This window comes from Pelecanus crispus, chromosome 6, assembly GCF_030463565.1.
Source record: "Pelecanus crispus isolate bPelCri1 chromosome 6, bPelCri1.pri, whole genome shotgun sequence".
Lineage (NCBI taxonomy): Eukaryota > Metazoa > Chordata > Aves > Pelecaniformes > Pelecanidae > Pelecanus > Pelecanus crispus.
In genome coordinates this window covers 64968006-64983725 of record NC_134648.1, presented here as the reverse complement: position 1 = coordinate 64983725, position 15720 = coordinate 64968006, and the positions used below count along the sequence as shown (strand labels likewise).

Sequence of the window (15720 nt, the reverse complement as noted above, 5' to 3'; positions counted from 1 at the left end):
CAGGGCTTTTAAAAGACATAATTTGGGAACAGATGAAGGTCAGTGTACAGTCATGTGCTCTCTTTTGTGCTTTGAGTAATAACGTTCGAGAACAGGAACATAACCATGCCTTTTGCTAGTTGACAAATAGAAGGACAGCTTTCAAATTGCATTGTGAATGGATACAAAGCAAAATTATGGCTACTTCTCTATTTAAAAGTATGAAACATTCACTGTAAGGTACACTACATTTGAAAGAAAAAAATTTGAGGAGACTGAATTGCATGCAAGATTGTTAATGTGAGTTCCTCTTAACCCTGAAAATGTCATGTGACAAAGAAAAGGCATTAGGACCAAAAAACTTACAAGTCTGCATGTGCGTTGTACCCTTGTTATGCTGTGTTTTTAACCACAAAAACATGTCACAGTGGCTCAGTAATAGTTTCTAACTTAAAAATTCTTAATGGAAAAAACTTTAAGTCTTTTCTTACCTCTCTAAAAGGAGGAAGAAATACTATTCCTGCCTTACAAGCCTGGCTTCTTTTAAGTAATGAGATTAATTTATTTCACATTTAAAACAAATTAGGAATTAATTTAATTTAACTGTTTGCTCAGAAAACAGGCATTATACTTCTTCTATTACAAAGAAAACTGAAAAGTATAGTTTTCCATCAGGAGGGAGTTTGCAGGGTGAAGGAAACCAAGGCAGTCTGCACCTCGACATGTTGTCTGCTGCAGGTACCAGCTCTGGGGCTAAACAGAAGGAGGTTCTTGAGGCAAGTTAAAAATGAACATAACTCAGAATGGGAAGATGAGTATACTCTACTGGTCACTCTGTGCTCTGAAGGTACCTGGCTGAGTGCTGGCATCTGCATGCTGCTGAAGTTGGGGAGCACGGCTGCACAGGGGGGAGCGAGGAATGCTGCCGCCGAACAGCTGCGCCGGGAGCCTGCCACATCCCCAGCCCTGGCCACAAGAGCCGGCCAAGTGATGGGTCGTCAGAGCCACACGAGTGGCCTGGAGGAGCTGGGGTTGCTATTCTGGCTCCGTGGCTGTAGCAGGCAGCTATGGAGACAGGGTGGAAGTCATGTGCCCTGACCACATTATAGGAGTGGATTAAATTCCTTCTCCTATTTCATATGCCAGATCATTTGGGCTTTATGGAAACTTCATCCTGTATGTATTTTTCTGGTTTATGTGCTAGTGTATTATAAGACACCATGAAATTTAACTCACATGCTTCCTTTGTGCAAGAATGATCACAGTAACTTTAAAATAGGTAAAAACCAGCTTTTTAACATCTTTATAGGTAAAAAAAAAAAATCTTTCTTGGGTGGCGTGTGCCGTTTATGCGCAATGATGTGTTGTGCTGGAAATCTTGTCTATCTTTGTAATGTCTCCTCCAGGGTGTCAATGGTGCGGAATTTTCATTATTATCTTCAAAGATAGCGCAGAAGATAATGCACTGTTTAAAATAAACTGGATGTAGTTCAACAAACAACAAAAATGATGAAAAGTTTAGGGAAATAATAGCTGAGAGAAGGTAATGATGGCTGGGCATGTTCATGCAAAGGATAACACAACTGAAGAGAAAAATTACTACTTATCACAAAAATGTAAATGAATGTTATATAGTAGGCCAGAATCACTTTAATTTCATCAGTAATCAATGACAGAACAAGCAATAGTGTCTCGTGTAGAAAGTATTTTTTAAATTAAACACTAAGAAACTGTTTTTACCAATAGGCAATAAGACAATCTAGGAAGGCATGGTTTGTAATCTGTCATTGAAAACACTCAGGTCTAGACTTGATAACTGTCTGTCAAGGGTACTATCAGGGTAATGATATTTTTCCTGCCATTAGAAGGAAAAAACATAGTAGCCCATTAGTTACAATCAATCCAAGTAATTACATGATTTGTTTGCATGTGATATTTGCAAATAAAATGCACTTAATGCTTATGGTTTTGGGGGGTTTTGAGGGGTTTTTTGGTAGGTTTGGTTTTTTTTTTTTTTTTTTAAAGCAAAGACTTGACAGATCCTCTGCTTACATGCCAGGAATTCTGCAGGTGTATTTACTGTCTTTTAAGATGTCTTACCATGTTGTTACCTTAGGATCCGATCTAAATAAAATCATAGCAACAAGGCAAAAATAAATGTATTTGATGCTGTAAAGTTATCTGAGAAAAACACAAAATCAAAGGCCAAATTTTCAGATTCTCATTTCACCTTTTAAAATATGTGATACGAAACCACCATATAGCATATAAACTCTTCTCTGCTGTGTCACTGGAATAGAGTAAAATGGAAAAAAAAAAATGGGAAAAAAAAATCTTTATCGAGGGCAGTGCTTCATTGGGAGGTTAAATGTTTGCCTAATTTTAAGAACAGAATCCATAAAAATTCTTAAAACTAAGCAGGTACACAGGAGTTTTGGCTGATTAGTCATAAATTTCTAAATACAGGTTTCTGGTAGCCAGATTAGAGGCATCTTGTTTTTACAACTTTAGGAATTTCATTTTTTTGTATTTGCAGTAATATGCAAAATAAGTGAGTATTTTTGTTCTCTTACAGTCACTGAAATCAGTAAGAGTCTTCCCTCTGCTTCCAGGTGGTTTTGAATTAAACCTGTTCTGTCTGAAGAGTGCCAAAGTTTTACATGATATAGAGAGAGTAGCATGGTCATGGCCTGCATTTGGGATTGGTCAAAATAATCTTATGAAAGCTAGGAAATGTTCTATAATCTGACTGCCTGTATTTTTAGAATTTTATCTGAAAACATCTCTTGGAAAAGAGGAAACTATTGAAACTATTATTCTCAAAGTGGGGAAATTAGATAAATTGTGAACAACTGACTTGCTTAGTCTATGTTTCTCAGTAATGGTGGTGAGACTATACGTTTATACCTGGCAAAAGATTGTGTTCTTTACTTCGTATTTGGGTTTTGGTAGGTAAGAAACAAAGTTGCTCGTTTGTCCTTTATGTTAGCTAGGGCAGAACACTTGAGCTTTTTATTTTGTGAACTGTCCTTGAAACCTGATACTGTTCTAAAACTTTGATTTTTGCCATTTCAGAATGGAGTCATACTTATGCCTTTTAGATGGATTATTTATTGGTTTTATTATATGATAGCGTTCATAAATGGCAATTTCACAAATAATTAGAATTGGAACAAAAGCCCATCAGGCTCTGACATCTGTTGCACATAATGCCCACAGACCTTTATTTAATCAAGTAAGTTAGAATAAAACCTGATTTTATTTATTAAAATATTTTGTTGAAAGAATCCCATTGAGATGCAATGTGTAATTTCCAAGGGTATCCTGGGATACAGGCCAAGATATGACACTTAAAGAATGTTATTGAGAGCAACGTGCTTTGATGTCTCATTTATTTTGCAGTTGAATTTACTTTCTATTTTTTTCTTTGTTATATGAAAACAGGGTGCTGGGAGGATTGTTTATTCCAAATAAATCGTCCTGCATCATATTCTCTGGTTGGGTACAAATTACTACTTTACAAGTAGAAAGAGATTATGTTTTAAAAATGCGTGTATATGGATTTGTTAGCACTTCTTAATTCATTCTTCCACCAGTCTGATGATGAACCAAACATATGCTTCCTGCTTTGTGGTGTCATGAACAACTTCCTACTGCAGTTTGGTTTACTGAAACCAGTCTTCCTTTTGATTTTTTCCAAAGCAGTATTTATTTTCTTAAGTATAGGTGTCTTACCACTTTATTCCAGTTTTACTTAGTATTAAATATTTAAGTTGTATTGGCAAAAGCATTCAAATTTCATCAGAATACAGAAGTCTTCTAGACGTCTCTAATTATCTTTTGCCAAATCCACTTTATCTGTGATTAGTATGAAAGGCTGAATGTTTTTGTCAGGAGCTTATAGCTTTGCTTTTGTAATAGGCTGCATTTTAAGCAGCCAATTGGATTGGTGTTGGCCTTTGAAAATTGTAAAATGCTTTGAAGGAAGACTTAAATGAACCAGTAAAGATTGTGCAAGCGCACACATTTAATCTCAGGACTATCTGCATTATAGTTAAAGCTCTGGGAAACTAAAGAAATTGCACTGGAAAATAATCAAAGGGTACAGCTTTATTACATGTCTGTTCTGAAAATGAAGGGACTGTTTTCTCTGACTTAAAATACTAGGTGCTGCTCTGATAAAAGGAAGAAGACAGCACTTTAGATACCACATTAAAAGTTTTCAGGGACCTGTCCAACTGTGAAATTGATGGTTAATTTGAATATAGATGTAACACAGGGGCTACATGCAATTCTTTCTCATGGTCACCAAAAATAATTTTGAAATAACTTAAGATGAAGTAGGCCCTCCTGAAGGGTGAATCCTCCCAAAGAATTACTTTTGATCGTTAGCTCTCAAACAAGTTCGGGGTTTTTTTGATTATCACTTTAAAACTGAAAGTGCAGTCATTTCTGATTTGAACAAGAAAAGGACACTTGTTCACTAACATGCTTTACTCCTGATCTAGAGTCTTTCTCAAACATAATCTTTTAAAAAGACTAGATGGAATTATATAGTCTTGACATAGAAAACAATATGAAAGATCAATTTGTCAATACTGTATGAACAAAAAAAGCCAAATTCATATAACTTCAAGAAGGAAAATAAATTTATACTCTAAAGATAAAATAATTATAGGACTTCTAAATGATTTATTTATTTTCTTACTGACTTTCCTTCTAGTATGATTCATAAGTCTTGACATTTTCTCCCTTATGAGCCATATAGGCAAAAATATTACAGGTATGTTTTATATTCACATGCTCTCCAGCTGAAATTAGTACATCTCTAAATACCTCTGTGGTTGCACACTACATTTGATTATTTTCTTCTGATTGTATCAAAGGGATTTTTAATACCAAATATGTGTTGAAAGTCAAGGGGACTGATTAAATCAATTACTTACTTTTAGTCCTGCCTGCCATTTTTGTGTTTCTTTTTTCATTGTCTTCTTTGAGAATGGTAAATGAATTACCACAGGCTCCAATAGTGGATAGTGTTGCGGGGGTTTTGGTGTTTTGTTTTCGTTTGTTTGTTGCATTTTTTATAAAATCAAACAACATTACTTCCTAAAGTCTCCACTATGGAGCTGAGACTATTGTTTGTAAGCAGCACAAACAATATTACAGACTTTCAACTCATTTTGAGATAATTTTTAGCCTTTAAAAGTAAGTGGAAGGGGCTGAGGTTAATAGCTAGGAAGCCCTGGCTTTCAATGTTAACGTCAGTCTTTTTTTTGGGGCTTTGTCTTCCATTATTGAATTCTGATCACAATTTGTGTGTGACACACACATACCCATGCTAAACACAAGGAGATCCCGAGTTGCTCTTACAATGATTAAAGAAAGGTCGGTTTCTTTGCCTGTATTACCTCATCAATTACTTAGCATACTATAGTATTAGTACAAGATTATCTTTAAAAATCCTCATCTCCAGCCTTGAGAGTCTTAGAAACACAAGAGGATCTTGTGCTTTCTTTGCTATTACTATACTGTGATTTTTTTTAAATTATTTTTTAGTTTTGCAAATTCACATTTGTAAAGTATACGTTAAGGTCACATCTAAGAATAATGAAAGGTTGAATCAATCTTTATCTATTAAAGGATTTTAAAAGTTTGTATCATGAAAAGCAATTAGTAAGTGTTAGCAGTTGCTTGTGGATTAACTGTAGCCCAGGTCAACAACTGACAAATCATCAAAATAGAAGACTACCAAAGTGATGACTACAAGGTGAAATTACATTTCTACCTAAAAAAACCCGACAACAAAAAGAAAAAAAAACCTAATGCAGAAAAAAAACCACAAAAAGACCCCCAAGCCCCTAACACTCATCCCCCAAAACCTTCAAGTATTGGAGCTCTAGAAGTACATGTTCTTGTAGCTTTGGCAAAGCTCATTTGTTGATCTTAATTGCTAGGATGTGTTTCAAAAGAATTAACTTTCCGTCCATCCATACGTGTGTGCACATTTTAACAGGATGTCAGTTTTCATCTGTCCCTTACCTCGTAACTGCTGTGGTCAAATACAGCATTTTTTGCATTGCTCCTAGAAACACCACCTTCCTTTCTCAGGTTTGAGTGTGTGAAGTTGTAGTAGTATTTGTATATAAATGTCTGCTCTGCTGGAATGTCATAAAGCATCAGTTACCATGAGTTCAATAAATACAGATCTGTACTATGTTGGGGGAGGAAAAAATTTGGAAGTAGTTTTCTAGGCCAATGGCACACAATGGAGTCATTTTCTAAACTCTTGTAAGAGGGGTTATTAACTGTAAAGGTTGTATTCAGGTGGCTGTCTTCTCTTTCAATGAGAGTCTTAAAGGTGCAGAATTAAGATTCTGGACTCCTGTGTTGCAGATGTCCACAGGTCAGTTGTATGTAATTTCTGCACATTGACTTAGACATTTAGGGAAGCCATTAGAGAATCCTAATACTTATGTATTTCAGTCAGGGTTTTCTTTGAAGTTTAAATGGTTACATGCTACATGAGGTTCTTGACTGAATAGTTGGAATCCCTTTAAGAAAACATTGTGTTAGATACCAAGACCAGGCACACTTTAACTGCAAACTTGAGTACAATAGAAACTCAAGTACAGGTTAGATGGTCTGTGTAGGTGTGTCTCGCTGACATTTTAGGTACATCTTTCTTAAAATATTTTAAGGCTACCCTATATATAGTTGTTCCTATATTTATAGAAAGAACAGTATCCTACATTATTGCACAGTAACCTGTTTACATGCATGCTTTCTTTGGGAAAAAGTCTCCTGTAATTGGAGTAGTGATTTATTGTATGTATAAGGTGAGCAGGAGCTACTGCAGGGGGAAGTTGAGGAAGGGTTGGGCTGAAAGCTGAGCAGCGCTGTGGTCTTCACCAGCCCTAGAAGACACTGTACAAACCTTTGTCACCTCTTAGTACATTGTCTTTCTGTTTGATTGTAGTTCCTAAAGCAGCCACCAACAGATGCAGTGTGAAGGAGCCAAGTCTCCTTCATTGGTCCGAGGTGATCTGTGTCTTACAGAAGCAAATTATAGCTCCTGAATGACACATAGAGCACGTTTCAAAGAGTTTTCTTTTCAGCCACGTCTTGCCTACGGAGGTGGCATGCCTACTGGCAGTGGCAGGTACTGAATGTGATAACTGTGCAACAGTTGTGCTGGGTGCTCATTGAATCCCAGTATAGGTCTGTGGCTCAGTGGCATTGCGTTTGCATTACTGACCTCTCCTTTTACACCAGCAATTTCCCTGAGTGTCAGCTGCTGGAGGAAATAGCCAGCAAAGATATAAAACTGTGGAATACAGTAAAAGGTAATAATGTGCCACCCAAAATGAAAAGGTTGGCAGGTCTAAGCTGAGACAGTGTTTCATTTGTTCAGATGTGTTATAGCTTGTTTTTAAGGTATGGAGGCAAGTTTTGGATCCATCATGATCCAAAATACATCTAAGTATTCTTTTCCTTCATAAAAACTAACAAAAAAGTGGTCTTGTGCTCCTCCTTGGGACTTGGGCACATGAGCCTGTTGCTAGGTTAGGACCTTTGATGTCCATTTCAGATTAAATTCTTGTCTGGGATTCCTGCCTTTTTTAGGAAATGTGCTTGGGCTTTTTTTTTTCTGTTCTAGTGGTTCTGTGTGATTTTTCTCTGATAACATACAGCTTGGGCTTTGTTTATCTTCTGTATCTTTCATTTGTGTGGAGGTGTTCCCAAAAGTCATTGTGAACATTTTAAGTTTTTATTTTACATGTTTATTCTTTATTGATCACTTTAAAGCTTATAGATGCATATATAATATTCTAAAATAGGATTGGTTGTGATATTTTAAAGGGAATTGCCTTGAATCATCAAATACACTTGCAATACCTTGTGGTATGATACCGCTGAAAGATGTATTTGCAACTCTGCTTTTGTAGTAGTCCTTTTTGGTAGCCTGTGTCAACTGTAAAAATAGTAATCTCAAAATAATTTTGTAGTGAATTCTTTGTATCGTGACTTAAAACTATAGAAGATAAATACTTTCCCTATCTTACAGGCCAGACCAAACAGCTGAACCCACATATTTGGGCTGTTGCAGCACTAAGGAAACCCATTGAAAGCAGTGGCTCAGGAGATCCTCCACTTAGATCAATTGAAGAGTCTTGCCCTAGCTTTCTATAATACTCAAGTAACTGTCCTGAATGAGGCTTCAGATGGGTTTTCAGAAGTCAAGACCTAGTGATCTGTGGAAATATTTAATGTTATATTGTTTCTTGTGGAATAAGAAATACCAAATTGCATTCGTAATGTCACACTCCTCCTAAGAAGGTATAATTCTGAACTTTCTCCTCCATGATTCTCCAACTCTGACAAGAAATACTGGAACTTGTGTGTTGTGGTTTGTTAAAAAATGTAAATTTATGTTCAAAATTGTTTGTCAGTCTCTCAGAAAATTAGAAGTAATTAAATAGAAAGTTCTACAGATTTGTGCCATTTCTGTACCCTCTCATCTCAAGATGGTGTGAGAAGCAGACAATTGTAATAACTTGCTGCTACTCCTTTCCAGCTTAATTTGATCTTGTTCCTTAATTCTGACAGATTGTTTTTAATTTTCCCATCTGTTCCATAAAAATCTCCAGTGATTGACTCTTAGGAAAAAATAATGTCTAATAGCTGAGCCATTTTTAATGAGTTGGTATGAGTTATTTAATGAGACGTGCTGAAGAAGGCAAGCCAAGTGAAAGATTGGGCCTGTGGTGGTGGTTGTAAAGAAAGGTAAAGGGCAACGTTATACTTCAGGAAATCTCTTCTCTTTATCCTCAGCTGTTGTCTGCAATTTGAGGCAGTGCATATCCTTAGACACATAGACAAAAAACAAAGGTTCAGTAGCAGTAATTCCTTTTCCCCTTTTATTTAGTGCAATGTCTACCCTCAGACAGTGCTGCTTTGGGGAGAGGAACAGTCATGCAAGGGGGAAAAAAAAAGATCAAAGAATAATACTTAAGTAAACTTAAAAACATTGTACGCTGTGGTTTAACTTCATCTCTTCTAGCAACCTGTACTGTAACTCCCAGTTATTCTCGTGTTAGGTCAGAAAGGACCCCTGTGCCAGTAAACAGAGTGAATGTTCTCCTCCAGCCTCTCTGAAGGCAAAAACCCTTTGCTTTAAAATTGCCTGCAGATGACATCTCCTGGGGCAGGAAGCCATCAATATGCAGTACGGGTCTTAAGAATAGCAAGCATGAATATAAATGTTAACATCTGGACTTCCCCCTTCTGTTTTGCTTTTAATATATTATTATAATAAACATTAACATTATTTTTAATAATCATCAAATAGCAGTTTCTCTGGCAGCCTGAGACTTCATTATTAAATCAAATGGTGAAAATAAATATACAGCTCTTTTACAAGGAAAGTTGAAAGTTTGACTCAACTCTGCAAATATGCCATTGTTAGTCTAATCTATTGTAGAATTCATAGAATAATGAATTAGCTTTCCAATTGCATACAGTGAGGCATAACAAATGAGAGAATGCTACCATGGTAATGAGCAAAATATACACTTGTTTTTGCAGGTTTTAACGGGCTACCAACTAAGGAGAGAGGCTTTTGTCTGCATTTTTTTTTAAATAATAAAATCTGAGAATAATTGAAGTGAAAAAGAGAGTAGGGAACATCCTCCACACTTTTAGAGCACCTCCAAATATTCAGCCTGCCCGGTTTCCCTATGACATGTATTTCAAACAACCAAAGAGGACAGGGGAAAGAATAAAATGTGACTGTTAAAGCACTGAATGTGGTAACAGTTAAAACTGCTTCTGGTTTAAATTTGTACAAAATTGGACTTGAGTGGTGTCTGTTTAATGCCCAGGCTCAGCAAGCATCCACAGACAGGAGATGCTCTGTGCTTATACAGAAGTCTCTGGCTCTGAGTGAGACTAGACTGTGCCGAAGAGTTAGACTATCCTAATCTGGGACTGATAAAAGGGAATATTTTTTTTTTTATTTTTAAGGATATTTTTCATGTTATTACTATCTAGTAGCAATGTTCCTAGAGTTGGACCTTTTTTTTTTTTTTTTGTCTGTTGGGGAGAAGGAATTGATTGGCTGCTTACTTTGTGTGCATGGCAGGAGACAAAAGTGACTTAACTTGGGGTAAATTCTCATGGGCTTTGGGAACAGGACCCATTATCTATCCCTCTTGATCGATGTTGGACAAGGATCTTGTTGTATTGTGGCTTTAGTAATAAATCTTCTATGTATTTATGTAGTTACAATTAAATACACAAGATGTAAGTTTAATAGTTCATCCTTCATAAAGTATTGATCTTTTGTTTTTTATCTTCCTCCTTAGTGTGTCAATCCTGATCTTTAATACTTCTCGGCAGTGCTTTGTTGTGGTGAAGCAGTTCCGCCCAGGTAATCCTCTTTTTTTAGATTTACTTTTGCTCTCTAGTGAAGCAAGCTTTTAGGGGTTTAGCAGTTAAAAGTTGGTGCATCTGTGGTGTTAAAATCTTTGTTCTATATTCTGTTTCTTTGTATGATAGCCCACTCTTGTCAGTTGGTCAGAATTTCTAACTGGGAAATTTCCATTACAGATGAATGAAATTATCAGGGTAGCCTTACATTCTGCTTTTGGACTAGTCATTGTCCTCTCTTGGATGAAATTACAACAGTTCTACAATGATCATGTAATAGATTGCTTTTATTTGAAGTTCCTTCTTGACCTATCTAGTATTCAGTAGGTTGCTTCTGTGCAGAAACACAATATTCCTTTTTTTTAAATGTGTTATTGTGTGTTGTATACTTGGGGATTTAAAATGAGGGAAATTTAGGACTGTATGCTTTTTCAGCAATGCATGGACAGCTTCATTTTACCAGTTGTTATTATGAATTTAGGTTAATATACTTCTTTTTCTCCTGAGTTTTTGTATCAGTTATTTTAATTCAAAGCAATATTTACTTTTTGGAAGGTAAAAAGTAAATGCATATTCTCTGCATGTTAATTAAAAAAAATCACAAGATATTTCACTGACTGTTGCTAAGAGACCATTTCAAGACTGTTCCTGGTAGACTTTATAGGAAACTTTAAAGGGTGGTGTCATGCTGTCCTTTCTTACTGACAGTGATTGACAGGCTCTTCAGTGTTGTGTAGCAGTGTTATACTGACAGTGCATACTTCTCATGAAGTACTATATTGACTATTACAAAGATAAAGTGTTTGTTTATTTGTTTATCAATAATCCAAAGTCTTTTATTTGCCAGCTGAATAAAATGGCTCATATAGCTATTGCTCTCTTTGAGGCAATCTTAGGCAGAAGCCTTTGTGTGTGTGTATGTATATATATATATATATATGTACTGAACAGTGACATGTTCATTACATCATCCCTATGGAAGTGTCAAATCTGCCTCAAAAGATTGGACTGTTCTTGGAGTTAAACTGTTCCAGAGGCTGGAGCTGCTCAGAAACCTGGCCTTAGGGACAGTGGTCAGTCAGACACTCCACAGCAGTTCAGTGATCACAACTATGCCCTGACACTACTCACATCACTATAATTATATTTCCATTCCACAGTTATTGTCTGCCTTGGTGCCTGTTCCACAAGCAAAAATTAGGGCTGAAACTTTTCTTATTGCTAGCTCCTGTCAGGGTGCCACTAGGAAGGTGATAGCTTGTTACTTGTGAGCTGCCGCTCACTCACCAGGCACATCCCTTGCACCTGTGCTGGTTGGCAAATGTGCTTGCCTTTCCTTAGGGCGCAGTGTCATGATCAGGTTTTCTCACTGAAGTCTGTGCTGCTTATAAAGGCAGTTATCCCTCCCTGTGTGTACATTCCCACCACATTCCCTTTGGCAGTACCAGCCCTTATGCACACAGAGCAGACATCTTCTATGGCTGCAAACAGATAATTTTGAGGATTAGACAGCTTATCTGACTGGCCTGGAAGAGTTCATGCTGTCTTGAGGGGTGGCAGGAGCACACAACCGGGGTGAGGCAGACAGGATCATATTTTTCAGTGTACTGTGGACTTAGATCATCTTGAATATATCATTTGGAAAGAGCAGAGAGAAAAAAGTTACATATATATCTTAGTAGTTTCCATATTAGTTACATGCATGACAGATTGGCCAAGGTCTTGAGCAATGCTCATTTTGGTAGTCAATTGACTACATGTTTTCAAATATAGTAAAATAGTATGTTCCTGAGAAAGGCTAGGGTTGGTACCCATGAGCATGTGCCCTGTTTTTTTCACTGTAAGTATAATGACCTTTCAGTGGATTGTGGTGTTTATTTTTGCATTGACTTAAAAGAAGCAGTATCAAAGATCTGAATCAAAAGCCATGTTCAGGGGGTACAAAACACCAGTGCAATCAAAGAGAAATCAGAAGTTTAAAGGAAAGCTACCACGTTCCCCAGTCAGCTAAACCCCACTAACCCCTCAGTCTGTATTGTTGTTTTCTTCTCTTTATTAGCAACAAGTCCCTGTATATAAGTCATCTAACAGTGCTGCTTTGAATAACAGTTATGATCTTAATTGTTGAGTTTGGTTAAGCCATCTATCCTTTGTCCCAGCTTTGCAGAAAGGAAGGCAAGTACATCAATTCCACTGGAGTTTCCACTGTGAGACTTAATAATTAGTAATGATGTTTAATGAGCACTAGGTGGTTGTTTGAGTCCTCACTGTCTTGCTTCTTATTGCATGTGTCCATCTGATGATGCAGGAGACTGCCCGGTGATGATGAAGTGGCAGTTTCTGACCAAAGTAGCATAAGCCATCACAAGACAAGAGGCAGACACAGGACTAGTGTGGGTGGGTGACTGAGCTGAGTTCTTGCTTCTCGTTTCTGCTCTCCGAACTCTCTGTGCATTTGCCATAAGCTGACAATCTGTGATGAGGAAGAGGAGAGTCACAGGTTTCCCTCCAAAGAGTATGCCCTAGCGAACAGACCACAGACTGCTTTTCCATCTGGTACTTTGTCTCCCTTGGTGCATCACTTGTGCAGTCAGTTTTGCACCTTCAGGAGAGGTATGGGGGACTCCTAGGTTTCCTGATATTAGCAGGCAGCTTGGTTTTCTAGGCTTTCCTTATCTATGAGAGATGAATCAAGTTTGAACTTTTCTGAGCCTGCTGATAATGAATTCATACTGTGATTCTTGGTGAATGCTCAAATTTTTGGATTCTTACAGAAGTGGCTGGTACCGCTTCTTTTCTTCCTTGTCTGCAGAGAAAAGCTGTTAGTGTGCTTTGAATGTTGGCTTTGCTCTGAAGAGGACTGCTGGATTGGGTCCTTTTGGGAATGTAGGTTTTGATCTACATGGAGCCCAGTTGTGCTGAGGGAGAAGAAGAACGGCAGGTGCTTGCCAGAAGAGCAGGGTGGGCTTCAGGGATTCAAGAGACGTGTAACAGAGTTACTTTAATCACAGTTTCCTATTTCTGTATCCACACTCTTACCTGCATCCTGTTTTGGTGCCCAAGTCCTTTACTGGGATATATGTGTTGTTCCTTTTTGTATTTACTGTTACAGATAAGTCAGTACTGAAAAAGCAGTACAATCTTAAGAGTATTTGGCTCATCTCAGAGAGATCCTGGAGGTAGTTGTCATTTATGATAATTGCCATAGCTTTTAGAAGTTTTTGGAATAATGACAATAGACACCCTTCAGGGATCTGTCCTTCAGACTCTGTATGGAATATTTTTTTTTTTGCCACCTTCTTGCTGCATTTTAAAAAGAAAACTGAGCTCTAGTCATGTTTTTCAGTTAAGAAATGGAAGCTCCTTTCCTTAAATGTTTGAATCTCAAACACCTAGATGTACCTACTGCAAACACCTTTGGAAGTTTTAAATTCTGGAGAAAGATTAATTTTGGGGCAAACTTCTGCACTTTGCCTTTCTTTTTAGGCTGATGTAGACATCTCCCGTTCAGGTGCTGATCTTGCCATACTACACTTATGAGGCAATATCATTATAGAAGGAGCCTAGGCACAAACTTCTGGGGTGTAGACTCTTCCCCAGAGACCAAGTGGTTGAGAAGTCACTGTGGCACTTTTATGCAATAACATTTCTTTAGGGACCTTGTTGTATATCACAATTTTAAGAAATAATAAGCTAAATCCAGTAACTGGAAGAACAAAAAGTTATCCATTAAACTTGAGCTTTTTTACATACCAGTTCTGTAAGATTTAGAATGGGAAAGAAAAGATAAGCTTATTTGAAAACCACATTATATGTATATGAAATATGCATGTAAAATATTTTAATGGAATTAAAATAATTTCAAATTCTAGAATAGTTTTATTCAGGGTGCTTTATAACACCCTTATGGTAACCTTTCATGAAAAGCAAAGGGATGGACATGAGGAAATTTCAAAGAAGAAACAAGTGGGATTACAACTGTAAGCTAAAGTTACAATGATTGCAATTGTCAGTAGTGATTTTTTGTGTGTTAACATACAGTCCTGCAGTTCTCACTCAGGAAGAGTTTCTGTTGACATCAGGGAGAGGTTTTGCTTAAATAAAGACTAAAATCTGGCATTTGCACTTTCTTTAGGAGTGCATTACAGTGGCAGCTGTTTGTAGATTAATTCAAGAAGTCTTTTCCAGACTCCACACAGGAATCTGTGCAAGGAACTATATGTTCAAAAGAAGTTGGGTGGGTTTTTTTTCAAACAAACATACATGCTTTTCATACCCTTTCTAAATAACAGCTGAGTTGACAGGCTGAAAGACTCATCATTGTGCACATGGTACATAATGTGCAACCCAACTTTCCTGCAAGATAAGCGCATAGTTTAAATTAAATCCTGATATCTGCATTGCCCAACAAATGGAAGTGGTATGGCGCTTCTGGGACCTGGACTTCTTGAATGACTAGCTTCCTTTTTTTATTTTTATTTATTTTAAGGTGTGCATGAATTCGTTCCAAATGATGTAAGCACAAATAGAGTTTAAAGAATAATTTTACGGAAATGGCAAGAGTACCTTTGATCTCTAAAATTCCAATTTCAGTATGTCATAATTTTAACAGATAACACAACTGAATTCCTTGTTACTCTCAAGTACTCTGATGGTTATAAATTTCCAGGCAAAATTTGTGTATCATTTTTTTTTCTTTTTAATATAAATAAACTAACATCCCCGCCACCTGTTTCTTTTTCTTTGTTTTTTTTTTTTTTAAGCTGTTTACATGTGTGAAGTAGAAAGGCACCATCCTCAAGTCTTTCAGCATCAGGACAAGGAGAGCTTCTCTCGTGTAGAGGATCCCTTACCTGCTGTGGTAGGAGTGACCTACGAACTCTGTGCTGGCATTGTAGACAAACCAGACCTTTCTTTAGAAGAAATTGCATGTGGGGAAGTCTTAGAAGAGTGTGGCTATCGTGTTCCCATTAAAGACCTAAGAAGGATCACTTCTTACAGGTAAATAGCAATAAGTTAAAGCACTTTGCATTTTGTTGTTTCACAGCTTGCTGGAGTGGCTTGAATGTAAATTAATGTTCCCTGTTCCCTCATTTAAGTGGTGTGTTGGGGGAACATGGACACCTGAAAGTACATGAAAGGTGTAATTTTCAGCAAGTGAGAAGAGTATTTACAGAGACTTAAGGAATTATAAACTCATAATTATGGGATTGAATTCCCAGTGAGAATGATACTATTGTGTTTTATTCCAAAGACTATTAGAACTGGGAAAAGTTACATTGAGCTCCTCAGAGCAGTTTGTTACAGCAC

General features: G+C 37.0%; 1 protein-coding gene across 1 annotated transcript in view; it reads left to right on the top strand.

Annotated features, from left to right (window-relative positions):
- NUDT14 (nudix hydrolase 14) overlaps nucleotides 1-15720 on the top strand; it is a 61226-nt gene that overhangs the window by 34654 nt on the left and 10852 nt on the right. Inside the window, exons 3-4 of the mRNA XM_075713140.1 lie at nucleotides 10347-10411; nucleotides 15174-15411. Of these exons, the coding sequence (XP_075569255.1) occupies nucleotides 10347-10411; nucleotides 15174-15411 (303 nt within the window). The remainder of the gene's footprint in view (nucleotides 1-10346; nucleotides 10412-15173; nucleotides 15412-15720) is intronic.